At 42.0% G+C, this 18,362-nt stretch overlaps 1 protein-coding gene across 3 annotated transcripts in view; it reads left to right on the top strand.

Moving 5' to 3' along the window:
• The window catches only part of ASTN1 (astrotactin 1), a 311,322-nt gene that overhangs the window by 120,751 nt on the left and 172,209 nt on the right, over positions 1-18,362 (top strand). For all 3 annotated transcript variants that reach the window (XM_010367398.2, XM_030937122.1, XM_010367397.2), the window contains exons 3-5: positions 12,173-12,566; positions 14,063-14,209; positions 15,276-15,383. In XM_010367398.2, the coding sequence (XP_010365700.1) occupies positions 12,173-12,566; positions 14,063-14,209; positions 15,276-15,383 (649 nt within the window). The remainder of the gene's footprint in view (positions 1-12,172; positions 12,567-14,062; positions 14,210-15,275; positions 15,384-18,362) is intronic.

The following is an 18,362-nucleotide window of genomic DNA, read 5'->3' as shown; positions in this document are numbered from 1 at the left end:
AACAGGTACAGAATTAGGCAGTTGGCCCAGTGGATGATGTCTGCCTCGTCAGTTGTCTTGGAAGCAAGAACCCCTGACTGCATTTGTATCACGCAAATGTCTCTGGCTGACCTATGGATTCCCTGCATGATTGAGCCACTCATCAGCAAATCAAAACCTGACAAACAATAGCAGAGTTGAGCCTTTTGTCACTTTCTCTGGCAGGTGGGGAAGAGCTGGGGCTCAATTTCTAGCTTCCCTTTGCTCCTGCCCATCTTTGGCTGGTGAGCACCAAGACTGCGCGGGAGGTCTTGGTGGGAGTAATCAGCATTTGGCTGTTCTGCTGGGAACAGAGGGAACCATGGTCAGCTAGTGAAGAAATCAGGCCTAAGCAACAGACTCTCTACCTGCACCCCACTCCATCACAACCCCCATCCCCACCTCAAAAAACAAAATGAAACAAACAACAACAACAAATGCCAGTACAAGAGAGGAAGCCTGAAAACACAGAAAAACAAAGCTTGACAGCCTGGGGCTATGGGTGGGTAGGATGCCAGGGAGAGAGGAGGTAGGACAGGGCAATTGGGTGTGTGTGTGTGTGTGTGTGTGTGTGTGTGTGTGTGTGTGTTTCATTTCTTAAAATTAATGATGGGAAGGATTTGAAGACTTGTACGATAGCTTTGCCAGCAAAAAATGTAATTAGCTGAAGACAATATGCTGCTGATGTTGGAGCTGGTGGCTTAACGAAGCCCGTCCTAATGAGGATGTCAGTACCTCATTCAGAGATTGCCTTCACAAACCAGGCCTCTTCTTCAGATTTTGTGCTTGATTAATTCCAGAGAAAAAAAAAATTCAATTTAATAATTTTTTAAAGAGGGAGAAATAAGAGCCACAGCACTCAGTGTGGGGCCCCAAAGAAGACTTTTTTGACTGCCAGGGTTTCTCTTCCTTCCCCTGTTTGATGCCAGACAAAGCTTGCTGGCAAGAAGTGAGGGACTTGGAAGGGATATTGGCGTATGATGCTCTAATCGTGTTCGTACGTCAGCATCTCCTCTCAGCCCTTAATTTCCTCTTCTGTTCCCTTTGCTACAATTCTTGAGCTCTAATGTGCATCTTACTTGGATGCCAAGATTGAGTCACAGCTGGAACATTACAAGGGATATGACCATGGATACCCATTTTTCTCCCAGGGTTTGGATTAGAATTTGGGGCCTGTGATTAGAATTTTCTGTGGTGGATCAAATCAGTTACCAGTTGGAGGAAGTTTATGAGCACAAAGCAACATATACAAGTTTTGTTAACCTCTGTTTTTGACTGGCATTAAATGACTTGCACTGGGAATGGCCGTTGTTATCTTTTGGGTTCTAATGCAAAACATGGCCTGTGGGCTTTCTCCTGTCTTCTCCAAATCTATCGGCTAGCACAGTGTTTTTTGTGTGTGACCTGACTGTAATGAAGTTCCTAGTTTCCCTGAAAGTTAAGTCTGACAGTTCTCCCCAGTCTGTCTTATATATGTGTTGTTATACTGTGGAAAGTGTTTATTGTTCTTCTTATGTCTCCCATCCCAGAACAGGGCTTACAGAGAACAAAGAGACCTGAGTCTGGGTGCATTAGTGTCAGACTGTTCTCAAGGAAATGGTTGAGCATCTGTACTCTCAGACTCTGAAGACAGTTAATTTCACTTTACATCTACCCAAGGGCAGATATCTCCATAGAATTTTCGCTGCCTGTGTCAAAATGACAAGCTGACAAGTGTGATCCTCCTTGGCCATGTTGGTTAAATTATTGTTTAAAATGTTGTATCTGGCCAATCCGATGATCAAGCTTAACTGGAAAGGATTGCAGGCATCAGGCAGTGTAGACAGTACTGAGTGTAGACATTTAGGGATCCTCACTTGCATAACCTCAAGAGTTAGTTGTAGAAGCAAGGAAGTCTGGGGTTTAATTTAAAGAAAATGGGAAGTTGAGTGATTAGAACCCAGACCACAGTGGTGGACTTCTTTCTATGTGACATGGTCATAAAACAGCATCATTAATGTCAGTGGTTGAGTCTTAGTTTGGCCTCATACTACTATGTAAACTTGGGTAAGTTACTTTCTAAAAATGGAAATTGTAATTTTTACTACTTATACTTATTGGTAGGACTAAATCAAATAATGAGTATAATTCATTAGGTGCTATGTCTGGCATGTGGTAAACACAATAAATAGTAGTTGTCATCAGTATTACTTCTTTATTGTACCAGTACTCTAGGAATAAGGCAGTGTGTGAACAGACTAACAAAATGAGGCAGGAGTTTGGAGGAAGAATTAAGCACATATAATGGGATTAACTATAGGAAGCTGATAAATGCTTAATTCTTTTATAGTGGTTTGTGGACTTTGAGATCATCACAAAACTAGCCATCAGCTATGTGATCTTTACCTCTCCCAGTCTAGGGACTGTGCTGCTGGAAATCCCACTGTAAAAGAGAACAGGGGCAGGATCCTTGAATACTTGACTGGATCCTGGCACACCAGATCTCACAGCAATCATGAAAATCAAGTTGTACCTCTCTGTGTGGGACAAGAATATGATCAAGGCCACACTCCATGTGAAAGGCCTTCTACCTACACCCCGACTCACAGGCATCTCTGAATAGTTCAGCCTTTAAGGATCCATCTCAGTGTTAGCTGGAGAGGAAACCGATCTTCAGGGTCTTCCCTGGTTCAGGTAGTGATACTGATGAATATGTACCAAATTCAGAGAAATTTTGACATCCTGGCCCTCTTTCCCCTCCTATTCCCAACTATGTTATAGGCTGTTTACCTCTGAAGTCACTGGAATCCCTACACATGCCCTGCATAAGGTCTTCCTGCAGTGACTAGTTTTTAATGCTGTTGATTTTCATGTACTCAGCCCCAGCTGCTGCCTATGGAACTATCAGCTCTCTGAGAACCTCTTTTCCCCCGTTAAACTGGCCTGCCTGACTTTGAGGAAACGGGAGGAAGAGGGATTTAATAACTCCTTTATGATCTGAGAAAAATAGGGATAAAGTCTAATGGTCATTAGCATATACTGTGCCCGCTGCCTCTTCCCCTACTCGTTCAATAATTCCCTTAATGTTTGGTCCTAATGGAGTAGATTATTATTATTATTTTATTTCATCAAGATCACCTACTGCATAAAAAACAAAGAAGAAAGGAGGAAAGGAACATGGCCCAGAATAGGCATTGAGCATTATCCAGCTGGTGATATTTATTTATTGGCTTCATGCTTGGCTTGTGAAGTTTTGAAGGGCTGGTGCCCACAGCCCGTGGAGGGAGCCTGTCTCATGCAGCTCTGCCCATGAGTTGCTGAGACAGCGACCTGGAGTGCTTCTGCTTCCGTGTGAACCCTTTTATCTTCCAGCCTGTCTGTTGTGCATAATACACACATTAGTGCGTGTGCATGCACACTAATATCCACACACATGGGTTATATGTGGGGCCAGCCTCTTAACACATGATACTAATTGGGGTGCCATCCATGATGTCTGACTAGGCAGCGTCACCTCTTAGAAAATTATTACATCTGCATCCAGAGGGATGAAGGACCTCAGGTCTGCCCAGGTAGCCTGATTCCTTACTGGTCTCCTACACTGCAGAGGTGTAGGTCAGTCTTTGGAATTATGGATCTATGGGCTGAAAACCCAGCCCATGATGAGCTGTTTCTCTGTCACCTAGCCCTGCTTGGCCTTAACACTCTCGTTAAGGCAAACAACAGGTAACTGTAGCTACTAATGATGAGAGAGCTCTAAGCAGCTCACGGACAAATGTGCTCCTTTGCTTTTCTTTGGGATGACAGAGTCAAGGGTCTGAGGCAAGAAAAAAAAATCTCGAGAATGGAAAAAAGCAGTTCTATAAACAGAATCTGAAAGAGTACAACTTGAAATAGCCCGGGCTGACTCCAGCACACTAGCTTCCAGCCACTGTCCCTGTAGGGCTCCAGGCTGTCATTAGACGAAACTCCTAAAGTCTCATAAAGGAATTGAAGACAAACTTTCCAGATTAAAGAAGAAAGATGATCAAACCTAACGGTCTTAAAACTTTTAGAGCTAGGAAAAACAAAATAAAACAAAATTAAATTAAAAAGTAATTACAAAGCTAGAGAGTTGAGTTTCCTCCCGAGAGAAACATAGCCTCTTTAGGTTGGAAGGACTCAAATACCAACCTGCTTAACCTTGAAAGGCTCTTGGTCTTAGCCTTTGCCTCTTGTTCGTGGAAGGTTGCCTCATCCCTATATTTACCCACCAGTGGCATTTTAATGAGATAGAATTGGGGGAATATCCTATTTCTTCCCTAAGCTTTGGATACTTGGTCCTAGGGGCATGGGGGAAGGGGATGCTGAAGCATCTTGAGGCAGCAGTCAGCAGTAGTAACTACCCCAGTGAGAGGTTAACCAGGCAGCACGGGCTGGGCCCTGCCAGTGGGGCATGCAATTCACACCAGGAGCCCCAGAAGACATAATGAGGCCTCTTAATTAACATGGTGGCCCGTGGCAACTGGAAAGCCTTTCCACACGATTAAAGACTTCAGAAAACTCCCAAGGGGAGGTAATGTTCCTAATAATTTATAAATCGAACTTGCTACTTAATATGCTTAAAGTGTTTTCACTTGTCTTTCATCTGCAAAGGAGATGGGCAGGGGATAATGGATTTCTATTCACCAGCCAGCATAGAAAAGAAAATCTGCCAGAGAAGCAAGGGCATTTTCTCTTCTAGTTTGGGTGACTCCTTCTGGCAGGAAAGGGATCTTCATGGTCAAGAATGTGTTATCACAGTTTTCATGATATCCACTCATTTCAGAGGCCTTTGTATGCAATTGGGGAAGAGGGGATCTGCTTGTGAGGAGATCATTGGCTACATGGGGTTGATGACCTGCTTCTGGTGGGTCAGCGCCATCATCTCCTTGGTCTGTGGTTTGTGACTTTGCTAGGCAGGAAGAATGCACAGGCATTTTGTCTACCCTTAGTTTACCAATGCAGAGCCATTTCCTGTTTGACAGGGATCGGTGTTACAATCAGAAAATTTTCAGATTGGCCGGGCGCGGTGGCTCAAGCCTGTAATCCCAGCACTTTGGGAGGCCGAGACGGGCGGATCACGAGGTCAGGAGATTGAGACCATCCTGGCTAACCTGGTGAAACCCCGTCTCTACTAAAAAATACAAAAAACTAGCCGGGCGAGGTGGCGGGCGCCTGTAGTCCCAACTTGGGAGGCTGAGGCAGGAGAATGGCGTAAACCCGGGAGGCGGAGCTTGCAGTGAGCTGAGATCCGGCCACCGCACTCCAGCCTGGGCGACAGAGCGAGTCTGTCGTGGAAGGTTAACAAATGTTAACAGTTTTGAGAAAAAATCAATAGAATAATCAGAAAACTCATGCAAAGATGAATAACGAGCAAAACAATTCCATGTTTTGCAGCCAGTGCTTACAGTCAGTGTTTCTTTTTTAATATTCAGAGTTTACAACTTGTAACTTGTTGCCTGAATCCAGATATACTGTAATGTTTTGTCTTTGTTTTTCCAATGGCTATAAAAATTGGAGCTAACACAAAAAAAAAAAAAAAAAAAAAAAAAAGAAAAGAAAATTTTCAGATTGGAAGAGTCATGCATTTCTTTCAATCACTGAATTTTTATCTATGAAGGCTTGGGTTAGGTTCCAAGGGGTCTGCAATTTGCACACAATTACACAGCTGCTTGGCCCTATTATTTTACTGGGATTCTTCATGTTGCTAGTAATTTAAGTCTAGTTTTCCAGTAGGCTCCATAGTATCACAGGATCAGAAGGGATCTTAAGAAGTTATCTATCTGCTTTATCCATTCCTTATTCCTGAAACATTTTGGTTCTAGATTAGGATATGCCTAGAGTTTCCATGTGGGTTTGCACAGTTTTTCTGTTCTTGTTCTGCCTCTTATAAAAGATATGAGTGATATCCAGAAAAAAATATGAGTGATTGTTGCTGTATACGAGAGAGGGTGTTTACCCCTGACCTTGGGGCATTGGTATTAAGACAAAACAGGAGACATGAGCTACCAAACTCTTGTATATGATTCCTATTTTGTAACCACTATTTGATTCCTCTAGGAATATAATTTGAATTCAGTATGTCCATTGCCTTGAGGAATAATTAATTCTGTCTCAGATTCACTCTTCTGCTTACTCCTAAGGTAAAAGTAAGCTTTGAAATGTGAGCTGATTGATTGGCTGTAGTCTCTTGACAGATGGTAGCTGGAAGCATAATCTCAGCTTTTCCATTTCTCTGCCAAGGTTTCAGAAAGCCCAGGTGACTCTCTAAACTTTGTGACATTTAATAGATCCAGATTCTTTTATTTTAGGATTTATTGATTATGTGACACTGATTTGAGAAGGATTCCACTGGTCCATGGGGTTGTTACCAGAGTATTACCTCTAGTCCAAGATATCTTCATCTACCACAGTGTCTTTGGTTTGAAGAAGAGAAGTAATGACTGGCCAGTGCCTGTGATCTGTTTTTGTCTTCCTTTTATGCCTGCATTTATCTTTAAAAATCAAATTATGTAGATTAATTCCTATAACTAAAATATAAACTCCATAAGATCAGGAACTATACCTGTGTTACTCACTGTCTTCATAAGTGACCACTGAAAAAATGCCTTGCTAAAGTAGGTATCAGTAAGTGCTTGTTGAATGATTTAGTAACAAATTGAATAAATGAGTCACCCAACCAGCTAACTTATACAAGATTAGCTTGTAGGCACAGAGAAGATGACCATATTGAAATATACTGAAAGTTGATGATGCTTCTTCCTTTTTTTCCTTTCTTTTTTCTTCCTTCTCTTCCTCTCTCTTTCCTTCCCTTCTTCCCTTCCTTCTTTCCTTCCTCCCTCTTTATTTCTTCTTTCCCCTCTCCCTTCCTTCCTCTGTCCCACAATTATTGACCATCTGCTTTATGCCAGGCACTGTGCTTTACCCTGGAGCTATAAAAGAGATAGATTAGACATGGCCTCTGCCCCATGGCCCCTGCTCTCTGTAGTCTAGCAAATGAGATAGACAAGAAAATCAAAGGTAAATGTACTTGTGGTTAGAATTATGTGGAGGGTTCTATGGAAAGTGCAGTGAGACTAGAGAATGGTTAGCTGAAGTCGTGTCACTGAATTGACTTTGAAGAATGAATAGGAGTTAGCTGAAGGAGGAAAGTATGACCCACGACCCAGGATGAATATACGGGTCAGATAATGAGACAGTCTTGTCATTGGTCCAGAGGACTGGGATAAGCATAAAGGAGAGATCTGCTTAGAATTTTCCATCCTTCGGCAATTACCATCAATGTTATGTAACACATTGTTACATAAAAATTCTAAAATCTACAAATTATCTGACAAACCTCATACTACTCTCTTAAGTAAGTGATGAAAATGTCAATTTCATAATAAAATAAAAGCTGATTTCATTTGTGTGGTATCTATTACAGCCAGTAGAAATGATTTATTGATTTTTTAAAAGAAAAATGTATTTTAAAATGCCACATTTTCTTTTCAAGGAACTCGTTAATAGATGTGGGTTTCTCATATACTCCAAACATGCTTCTAGTTACCAAATGTTAACAGTTTTGAGAAAAAATCAATAGAATAATCAGAAAACTCATGCAAGGATGAATAACGAGCAAAACAGTTCCATGTTTTGCAGCCAGTGCTTACAGTCAGTGTTTCTTTTTTAATATTCAGAGTTTACAACTTGTAACTTGTTGCCTGAATCCAGATATACTGTAATGTTTTGTCTTTGTTTTTCCAATGGCTATAAAAATTGGAGCTAACACAAATAAATGAAGAATACTTTCTGAACACATCTAGGGTAAAACAGAAACTCAAAACAAGACATGTGCATGTGAAGAACCCCTGTACACTCTCTGTAAAGCCTTGTGTGATAAGTGCCCATTCTGTTTGTCAGCGTGCTCATGAGCAGACGTTAAGTAGAAGTCTTTTGGGAGCTGAGTATCCAGAGGACAACTGGTGCTCCCAATAAGCTGTGTAAGATGTGTGCATCTTGCCTTTCTCTTTTGACTTGGCTATTGGGATGTTTCCAGCCACAGTCTTTGGCCTAGGGTTTCTTTCCATTCCATCTGCCCCCTCTTCATTTCACTAGACTCTTTGAAAGGAAAATCCTGGAGTATCCATGACATTTACTGAAACTGCTTAAAATTCTCTACAAAAGTAGTAAGGTTAAAAATAATGAAAATTGGCTGGGCTCAGTGGCTCATACCTGTAATCCCACCACTTTGGGAGGCCGAGGCAAGTGGATTATTTGAGGTCAGGAGTTAGAGACCAGCCTCGCCAACATGGTCAAACCCTGTCTCTACTAAAAATACAAAAATTAGCCAGGTGTGGTGGTGTGTGCCTGTAATCCCAGCTACTTGGGAGGTTGAGATGAGAGCATCACTTGAACACGAGAGACAGAGGTTGCAGTGGGCCAAGTTCACATGGGCCAAGTTCACACCTCTGCACTCCAACCTGGGTGACAGAGTGAGGCCCTGTCTCAAAAAAAAAAAGAAAGAAAGAAAGAAATTGTCCAAGACCTATGGTTTATTGAAAAATGTAACAGTAACTGAATGTGAGCCAAGTCCTCACTGTAGAAGGACAGTTACCAAAGTGGTAGACCCCTGCCGTTTCCTAGTACAGTGGTGGGCCTATATTTTCTTCCTACTTACTACCTGCTCAAGCAGGTAGAGCATTTCAGAGGAATTTATGTGTAGTGATCTTACAAATAATTATTACAAAATATTATTAAATAATATCACATATTAATGTCATATCACATTATGGTATATTATTATTTGTAAAATAGTCCACAATTAGTAAGCCATTGCAAAGCATTTTGACATCTGTCACCAATTTGGGTTACACAAGCAGAGAACCCATACCACAGCTTGAGTACCTGAGAATCCTTTTTCAAATGCTTGTGCTGAGTTTTACCTATTGACTGAAGCTTATTCCTGGTAACTGATTATTAGAAAGCTGAGGTCATCGAGAGTCACTGACTCTAAGCAGATGATGCGTTTTTTCACTAAAGCAAAATTAGAGAAGCTAAATATACTGGCTTAGCAAAACAAAAGCTTCTGTTCTAGCTCCCTATAAGTTATGTTTTTAAGAAAAATGAACATAAAATATTCTTAATTTAGTGTCTAGGCTCCACACATGGTAAAGAGAATTTTGGATGAACTTACCAAAATGGCCTGTGAGAAGAGCAGTGAAGGAAGATCTGGGACTAGAGCCAGTTCTGCACTGTCTAGTTCTGTAGTTTCTCTGAGCCTTGGTTTTTTCATCAGAAAAGGAAGGGGCTGAACCTAGAGATGGATATGCAATGGGTCCCTAAATTGAAAGAAAGTACACATTTCTCATCTAAATTCAGCCCAGTTGAGGGCCTAATGGTATCTTTCAGGCATGTAGTGATATAAATAGTCCTATTTTAACACAGATAACTTAAAATGTGAGTGTTGTCTTTTTACTACCAACTAATCTTGGATTTGGATGCTTAGTAGGTGCTTACTAAAGGTACTTTGTTTATGATAGCTCCTCCTTTGACCCACTGTCAGCTAGATGTGCACTTCGAATATTTGAAATTTGAGTATTTGAATACTCTTTTTCTTTCAGAACTGACAATAGATCTGGATGTATTCATCCACACTCTCCTACTCTGTTCTCTTGTGATCTGTTAGATAGATGCCGGGGTGTAGATGTCTCTTCAGTGAGCCATGCTCATTCTGGGTGACTGCAGGCTAGTGTTTAAGAATATAGGCTCTGAAATAAGAGTTGTGGTCTTGTTCCAGTCCCACTGCTCATTTGCTGTGTGACGTTGGGCAAGTTATTTAACTTCTGTGCCTCATCTTTTTCAAATGTAAAATGGGAAATTGAGTTGAAAGTGAGGAACCTTTTGAGCAAGTATCTGGTACATGGTAAAAGCATTATAATAGACAGCTAATCTAGTTTTATTACTGCATAATATAGGGAATGAGCCTATGCCCCAGACCTCATCATAACACTGTTGTGACCATCTGAAAGGAGAATTAGAGAGGAACAGTGGAAGGAGCTCCTAAAAAAACCTACGTGAGCAAAAAATATGGTGTTTAAGCCATTCCTTAGAGATTGATGCTTAAGCTACTCTTACAGCTCTTTAGGGAATAAAATTACCTCTCGTTTTCACTAGCCTAATTCAATGTCTGACAACTTCTCTCAGTTGGGAAGTTATTCCTTCCGTGTGGCTTAATTACCTATTGTTGCAATTTCAATTTGGGGTGAAGGAAAAGTTAGCTCTGACTCTGAGATACAGGTTCTGTTAAAAAAAAAAAAAAAAAAAAAAACTGTTGGGTTGGACACAAACAGTCACTGTCAATGAGTGGCACAGCACTGTGGAGGCGCTGTGTCTTCTAGGCAGTATTCTGTGGGGTCCCAGGAGCTCTGCGTGTGTGTCTGCAGGGCTGCCAGGATAGATGGGAGTGGAGTTAGCAGTTAGCAAGGAATTAGAATACTTGGCTTTGGACTCCTACCCACAATGGAACCTGAGCATGTTTACTCTTTCCCTGTACTTGCATTACTTGCATAAGAGCTTGCACCAGGAGAAAGGGTTCTGCAAAGAAAAGAAAGAATTGAAAACCAGGAGGTCAGCATACATCTGTCCCCAACAAGTCACATGATATACCCTGTCACTTGGCAGCTAACTCTGTTGCCTCGTGTCTCTGCTCCTCTGTGCTGCCTGCTTGAAAGTGGCAGTGTATGTGTGTGTGTGTGTGTGTGTGTGTGTGTGTGTGTGTGTATTCCTTTGCTTACAGTGATGGTGAAAGAGGGAGGATAAATAGGAAGATTTTCAGGGAAAGGAATTTTATAAATCCAAGGCATAATTATTATGAGACTGGAAAAGCCCCTTGAATGTATTTGGGGGCATACTCTTGACCTAGTCTTATGCAGGTGGGCCCTCTGGGAATTAGTAGGGGATTTTTGTCTCTAGCTTATTTGATAGGGAGGTATGATTGAAGCCTAAGATTGAGAGAAGAACCATTTGGCACATGCTAGCCTAATTAAATAGGTTTGGAAAGATATTGACCAAAATAAAGGGAGTGAACAGAGATTGCGCACTGGAAGATTTATGCCCACCGAGTGCCGTGCAGCACCAAGCTTAAAGTCTGTCCCTCTAAATGCTGCCCCGGTGATGTCAAGGCCATATGTTCAGTCTCACTGAGTCCTGCATCCTCACCTCTGACAGGCAGCAGAGTGGTGTCCTGATTTGTAAGGAATGGCCTTCGAGGTGTTAGCCTTTGAACACCAGAAGGTAACTCCTCCACCAGCCTGACTCCAGGACTTGGGTCTCAATCCCTTCCCCTGAGCTTTAGTAAGAAGAGGGAACATCACTCAGGACTGTGTGGTTAAGGGAAATCTGTGACCCAAAAAGTCATGTTCAAATGATGAGATTCCTCCCCACACTTGGTGGTAAGTTCCTGATGGATGTAAATTTCAATTCAGATTTGTCAATGGTTTTTCCTGCTGGACCAGTTACTCAGATGGAGACATTTAAGGTTATGCTGAGAGCAGCTTTGATTATGTGAGATATATTATGCTAGGCACTTTACATATTTGGCTAACCTAATTCTTACAACCACCCTGGGTGGTTAAGTGGTGTCTTCTCCATTATACAGATGAGGGATCTGAGGTTAAGAATTTATAGGACCCACTGATAATTGGTGGAACCACTGTTAGAATCTATGATTGATCTTTAGACGTGAGACAGGAAGAAACCAGATGCCACCCCATATTGCTAAAAAAATAAAGTCCTGAAACCAGCTTTATGTGTGGCAGATTTGACTTAACAAATAAACCCTTTCCCCTGTTTTTGCAGCTGAAATCACACACACACACACACACACACACACACACTCACACACACTCACAAAGACTTCTTTCTTCAAATTGTTTGCTAAGCCCGAAGGAACTGGATCACTTGAAATGATGCACTGGTCATCCCCGCTCCATTTTTCTCTCACCCTAAATACCAGTCACAGCAGACTTTCCCTTGACTGCTGAATGATGCTTGCTACAAATGCTTAATACAGTTGAAAGAATGAATGCATAAATAAGTGATGAATGGCGGTGGCGGAAGGAAGATGAGGAGCCTGCCCATCTTCCCACATCCATCTGTGGTCCTCTCTTCCTAGGGTGGCATGATCGCTCTGCTGCTGTCCATCTTGTGCCTGGTGATGATCCTGTATACTCGCCGGCGCTGGTGCAAACGCCGCCGGGTCCCCCAGCCTCAGAAGAGTGCCAGTGCCGAGGCAGCCAACGAGATTCACTACATTCCTTCTGTGCTGATTGGCGGGCACGGACGGGAGAGTCTGCGCAACGCTCGCGTGCAGGGCCACAACTCCAGTGGCACCCTGAGCATCCGGGAGACACCCATCTTGGACGGCTATGAGTATGACATCACTGATCTGCGCCACCACCTGCAGAGGGAGTGCATGAACGGAGGGGAGGACTTTGCCAGCCAGGTCACGCGCACCCTCGACTCCTTGCAGGGCTGCAATGAAAAGTCGGGGATGGACCTCACACCAGGTGGGGATGGGAGAAAGGCAAGGGGCTGTTTGGTCCTTCATCTCAAGGAGCTGGGGAGTAGGTAGGAACAGCTGTGTGACAACAGCTTGTTGTCCTAGGTAGTGTGATGTGGCAGTGCCTTCCCTAGATGGGGAAGAATAACCTGTTGCCTGAGATGATGAGAGCTGTTTTCTAATCTAGAAAACCAGAAGAACCATGTAAATTGGATCTCTTTTCACTTTCACCAGGCACTGGAAGCAACATACTGTAACGTTCAACAGAGGAGTGAGTTAGAGCCATTTTAGTGTGTAATGAGCAACCCTCTGGGAAATGAGATAGCAAGAAAAATGAATATGTGTATATGATTTCTTGTATATTGTATATTTGCTTAGGCAATTTAACTCTCCATTGAAGTGGAGGGGACAGTGGTATCTGCTTTTTCCTATGACTCCTGAGAATTGGGCCTGGAGTGTTTTAGTTATGTTATCTTGCTCATGCCTCTGTGCTCTCTACAAGGGATGCACTTCTTCAAAGAATATGAAGGATTGCAATCATGGTATCAGACCCTAGATGCATTGTGTATCTATGGAGACACTGGCTAGAAGAACTAATCCAGATGAAGAAGATCAGGGTCAAAACTGCAGAGAGAGAAAGACTGCACTCTTCCTTTACAGTAGCCTACCTATTTCTCTTTAAAACTTCTATGAATCAGCAAATCTCCATAGATAAACCCTTAACGGTGATCCTTCAAAGAACTGCCCAATTATCTTTGAGGAAGACATATTTGATGCTGAACATTGCTTACTATATATGAACTTTCAGTGGGGCTTGAAAGAGTGGAAACATGTAGAGGTTTTTATTCTGCTTGTTGTCTACAGGAAATTCTACACGAAAAGCCAATTTCTAATAAGATTTAAAACCTGAGAATTCCTTGAGAATATGGGGGACATATCATCAACACCTCTTCATATTCCCTGTAACACCTGGTGTAGTGCTAAGCCCACAAAGTAGACGTATGGTACTCAGGGGTTATTATCAACTCAAATGCCTTTAGGAGGTCAACAGATAACACAGATATGTGAAGCAGAAGGAGGTCAGACAATAGGGGATGGTGCAGACTGTGATGAAAGAGAAGGGGCATGTTCTGCCTGAATGCACACAAATTCAAATTCTTTTAAAACTCTGTGCTGACCAAAATAAAGAAATCTGCAGTTTGTATTTAGCCAAAGGGTTACAAGTGTTGACCTTATCAATACAGAATTATTATAATACATAATATAATAATAGTTGAATTGGATTTTCAGTTGTAATTCCCTGACATCACTGCTTCTCCCATAACTTTGCAGTCCCTCAGAAATCAAAAAGCAGTATTTCAGTTCCTTGCAGCTAGTCTCTCAGTTGGCTGGTGTCTTATTTCAGTTCTGTGAGACCTTATCTTCTTGATTTATGCAGATTTCCTTCTTCCTTTCTTTCGATCTTTTCTCTTAAAGTTTTTGCCTCATCTTTTCCTTATACAGGAAGTGACAATGCCAAGCTGTCACTGATGAACAAGTATAAAGATAACATTATCGCCACTAGCCCTGTGGACTCCAACCACCAGCAAGCCACCCTTCTCTCTCACACCTCTAGCAGCCAGAGAAAGCGGATCAACAACAAAGCGAGAGGTATGCATGTCTGATGCTAGGGTTTGCGGGTGGATTCCTTCATATTGGTAGAGGCAGGGCCATTAATATCTTCTACCCATTCTCTCATGCATGGCTAGAGGGGGTATGCCCCAGCACAGCCTTTCTGGAGGCCAGTTAAAAGCTACTTACCAAAAAAAATGTAAATGTGCAAACCTTTTGACCAAGTAATTTCACCAACAAGAGTCTATTCTTAGGAAATAATTGGACAAGTGCGCAAAGAAGTGTGTAAAAGGCCGTTCATCACAGCATTGTTTAAACAAGCGAAAAATTGGAAATAGCTTAAATGTCCATCAACAGGGAATTGGTTAACTACCTGGCACATCTGTCTGCTGTCCAGCACTTACATGCAGCCATTTGAAATAATACAGATCTATATTTGTTAATATGGAAAGTTGACCCCCCATCTATTAAATGGGAAAAAATGAAGTTATAAAGTAGAAGATACAGCATAATGCCGTTTTTAAAGATAGATTAAAAAACCTTTACTTGTTTCTGTGTCAGTAAAAGCCAGAGAGTATACACATGAAATGTTAGCAGAGTTTATCTCTGATTTAAAGGATTTAGAGGGCATTAGAATTGTTTCCTTTATATAGTTTTATGTATTTCCTTTATTCTCTTCTGTCTTTTTTGTATTAAATATATATAATTCTAGAGCCAGAAAAAACACAAAGATGTAATTTCCTATACCCCTTAGATAGTCTCATATTAACAGAATCATAACCTGTAATGAGGGAAATTCCCCTTTCTTCCTGTTCCACCCACTCTCCCTGGAGGTCCTCTCTGGCAGGTGCCAGAAATGGCCCTAGTCAGAGGGAAGTGGGCTGGGCAGGGTAGAGCTCCAGTGACTGCTGTCCTAATGGTCTACTTCTTCAACAAATCTCCAAAGGGGGTATGAGGAAGCCCCAACCCCCTTGGCTACTTCTCCCAGATTATCAGTCAACTTACTTTAATTTTTGTTGATTTTTCCTATTGAAATTACCCAATGGTTTGGTATTATGAAACCAGAACTGAAAACGTTTTCTTGGCCATGCTGCTTTCATTACAGCTGGTTCCGCCTTCTTGAACCCTGAAGGGGATTCTGGCACAGAGGCAGAAAATGACCCCCAGCTGACCTTTTACACGGATCCTTCAAGGAGCAGGAGGCGTAGTAGAGGTAGGAATGATAGAAGTGGCAGAAGGTGGTAAAGAGTCTGGGAGTGAGGGAGGCACATGAAGGTGAAGAGGTGTTGGATTGGGTTGTGGGCTCTATGGAACAAAACCAGTTTCTGCAAGAAGAATTTTTGGACCATGACTGGTGTTTCCTCCTAAGGAAGAAAGAAGAGCCTAGAGTGGAAAATTTCAGAGAATCATCTCTCCCAGATAATGGCACTCTCAAACAAGTTTCCAAGTTGTTTGAAAGGCTATTTCTTGGTCAGATGACTCTCAATTTCTTCTGGAAGACTCAGTAGTCATATTTTGCTGTTTAGACAAATGAATTAAAGTTAATAAAGTGTGTTGTATGTGGAAAGATGGATACTATATGTACCCCTGCTTCCTCTACCACATTGGCCTTGGGATTGAGCTAGGTAAGGATTGGGGCAGTGCAGTTGAGGAATGATCTATGGCATCAAAATCTGTGTAATTGTCTTTGACCTTTAAGCCCCTGCCTGGTAGAATCACAGGACCCTGAGCCTCCAAGTTCCTTCCTTCCCCCTGGCAGGGTTAAGGTGGCTAATCCACTCTCCTCCACGTGGACAGAGCTATCCTTCCACAGAGCCACCGTGTGCCACTTCACTGTCATGATCAGTGGTTATTGCGGCCACAGCTCCCACTGCCTCTCTCTTCACTGGTATCACTGCCACACCAGCGGAGTTTGGGGCACAAGCTCTAGTCAGCTTTACCAGTTATTTGCTGTGTGATACTGGATAAGAAAACAAATTCTCTGAGCTTCAGTTCTCTCACATGTCAAATGAGTCAACAATACCTTGCACATAGAACATAGAGCTTTATCAGAATTAAATTATATTAAAATGTGCCTTTTTGGAGACTGCTAAAGCACTATGAAATCTCTATTGTTGCTGTTAGAACTCTCTATCATGCAGCCCCATATTTATACAGTGCCCCATCTTAAAGAATTTTAGGCAGAGTCCCTGTAAGATATAGTAGAGGATATTTGAGTGGCATCTCCTTGTGCTACATTTGATAACATTTTCCTCAACTGATAGTCAACCAGTGTCTCCTGAAAGATATATAGAGTTTTACTCTCTCATACCTCCACTTGAATTCCCTTCATAACAGGTGTTCTTCCCAGAGATTGGAAGAATCCTTTTTGATTGTAAATTCCAGTTTCTATAGGCTTAACTGCTGTCAGCATAATAAAAGTTCTTTCCATCGTTTCTCTCAAGAGATAAATGGGGCCCTGGGTATTCTAATGTTGAATGGCCAGTTTCTCTGAGGCTATAGTGTGGATTAGGGTCTCCCAATCTCCCTTGATACTTATTACATATTTATAGACAGTGGATACCCAACCTAGGCCCAGCTAATCCAGGCCTGATCAAAGCAGGGAGTGTCCTGCTTTAGTAAAGTCTTGTTTCAGAAAAACCCACGGTAATGAATTAGAAAGAGTTTCCTGACAGTATGAAACTGTTTCTTTTAAATACCAAGCTCTCCTAATGCATCAACTTTTTACGCCATTAACTAGACTGTAAGTTTCTTAGGGGTGGGGAATGCCTAATTTATTTTTGCAAAGTGCCTAGTGAAGGATTTTTCCTATAACAGATGCTTGTAAGTGTTTGTTGAATTGGATTGGATATATCCATCAGACCAGCAAAAACATTTTATAACCCTCCTGCTGTGGGTCAGGTTTGTGATAGGTGGTAGAAACATGAAAATTGGGCACAGTGATAAGGCTTAATTTAATAATATAAATAAAGTGAGGAGAGTACTCAGAAGAGAGGACAGTTAATCCTACCTGGCAGCAATAGGAGGCGAAAAAGGAGAAAGTAATTAGAACCCGGACACACACACACACACACACACACACACACACACACACACTGTACCGGGTTTCTCAAAAGAGGAGAAGTCTAGGATAAGGGCATTTTAGTAAAGGAAAATAGCACATAAAAAGCCTAGAAGGGACAAAAGAACATGGTGTTTTAAAGGAAGTAAAAGTCATTCAATATGGCAGCTGTCATCGAGTTATAAATACGTACACACACGAGATGGTAAGGATGAGGCTGGAAAATGGCTAACAAAGGACCATGCACATGCCATGTGACTGAGTTTCTGGTTGCCTCGGTTGAGTGTAAGGAACCATTGGAGGTTCTGAAACCAGGTAGAGATGCTGGATTATGGGTTGATGATGCAGAAAGACCATAGAGACAGGAATATCAGTAGCAAGTCATTTCAATCACACGAGAGCAGTGGCAATTGCCTGTAAACAGTGATGATTCTATGTGATAAGAGCTATAACAGCAGGGCGCACCGAGGGCTAGAACACCAAGGAATTAGTGAGAATCTGTTCTTGGAGGTTTCAGGGAAGTGTTTACAGGGAGATGTTGTTTGAGTTGAGACTTGAAGAGTAGGTGTATACCAGGCTGACAAGGTGACAAAATGGCCTTTTGTGGAGGAGGAAATAATCTGTGCAAAGTCACTGAGACATAAACTATGATGGTCTTGTCAGGGAGCAGTAAAATGTTTACTAGAATAGAGCTTAGGGTACAGGTTTGTGCGTTTCTTAGGAAATAATGTTAGAAGACCAGCAAAAGCCAGAAAGTACATGAGCTTGATTCCAAGGGACTTGGACCTGATGAAAGAGCAATGTCCTGGTCTTCTCTGCTCCATGAAGCATCCTTCCAGGGACAGCATGCAGAATAGGTGACAGCAGGGTGACCTTGAGGCAGGGGAACAGATGGATCGCTTTTACTTTGGTTTAGCTATAAGATGATATGGGTAGGGAGGGATGGAAAGAACAGAGGCCAGATAAGTTTTGGACATGAAATTTGAGAAACGCAAATCAAAACTACAATGAGGTATCATCTAACCCTGGTTAAAATGGTTTATACCCAAAAGACAGGCGGAGGATGTAGAGAAAAGCAAACCCTTGTACACTGCTGGTGGGAATGTAAACTGGTACAACCACTATGAAGAA

This window comes from Rhinopithecus roxellana, chromosome 8, assembly GCF_007565055.1.
Source record: "Rhinopithecus roxellana isolate Shanxi Qingling chromosome 8, ASM756505v1, whole genome shotgun sequence".
NCBI lineage: Eukaryota > Metazoa > Chordata > Mammalia > Primates > Cercopithecidae > Rhinopithecus > Rhinopithecus roxellana.
The sequence above is the reverse complement of the archived record's forward strand: the minus strand, read 5'-3'. Positions and strand labels throughout refer to the sequence as shown.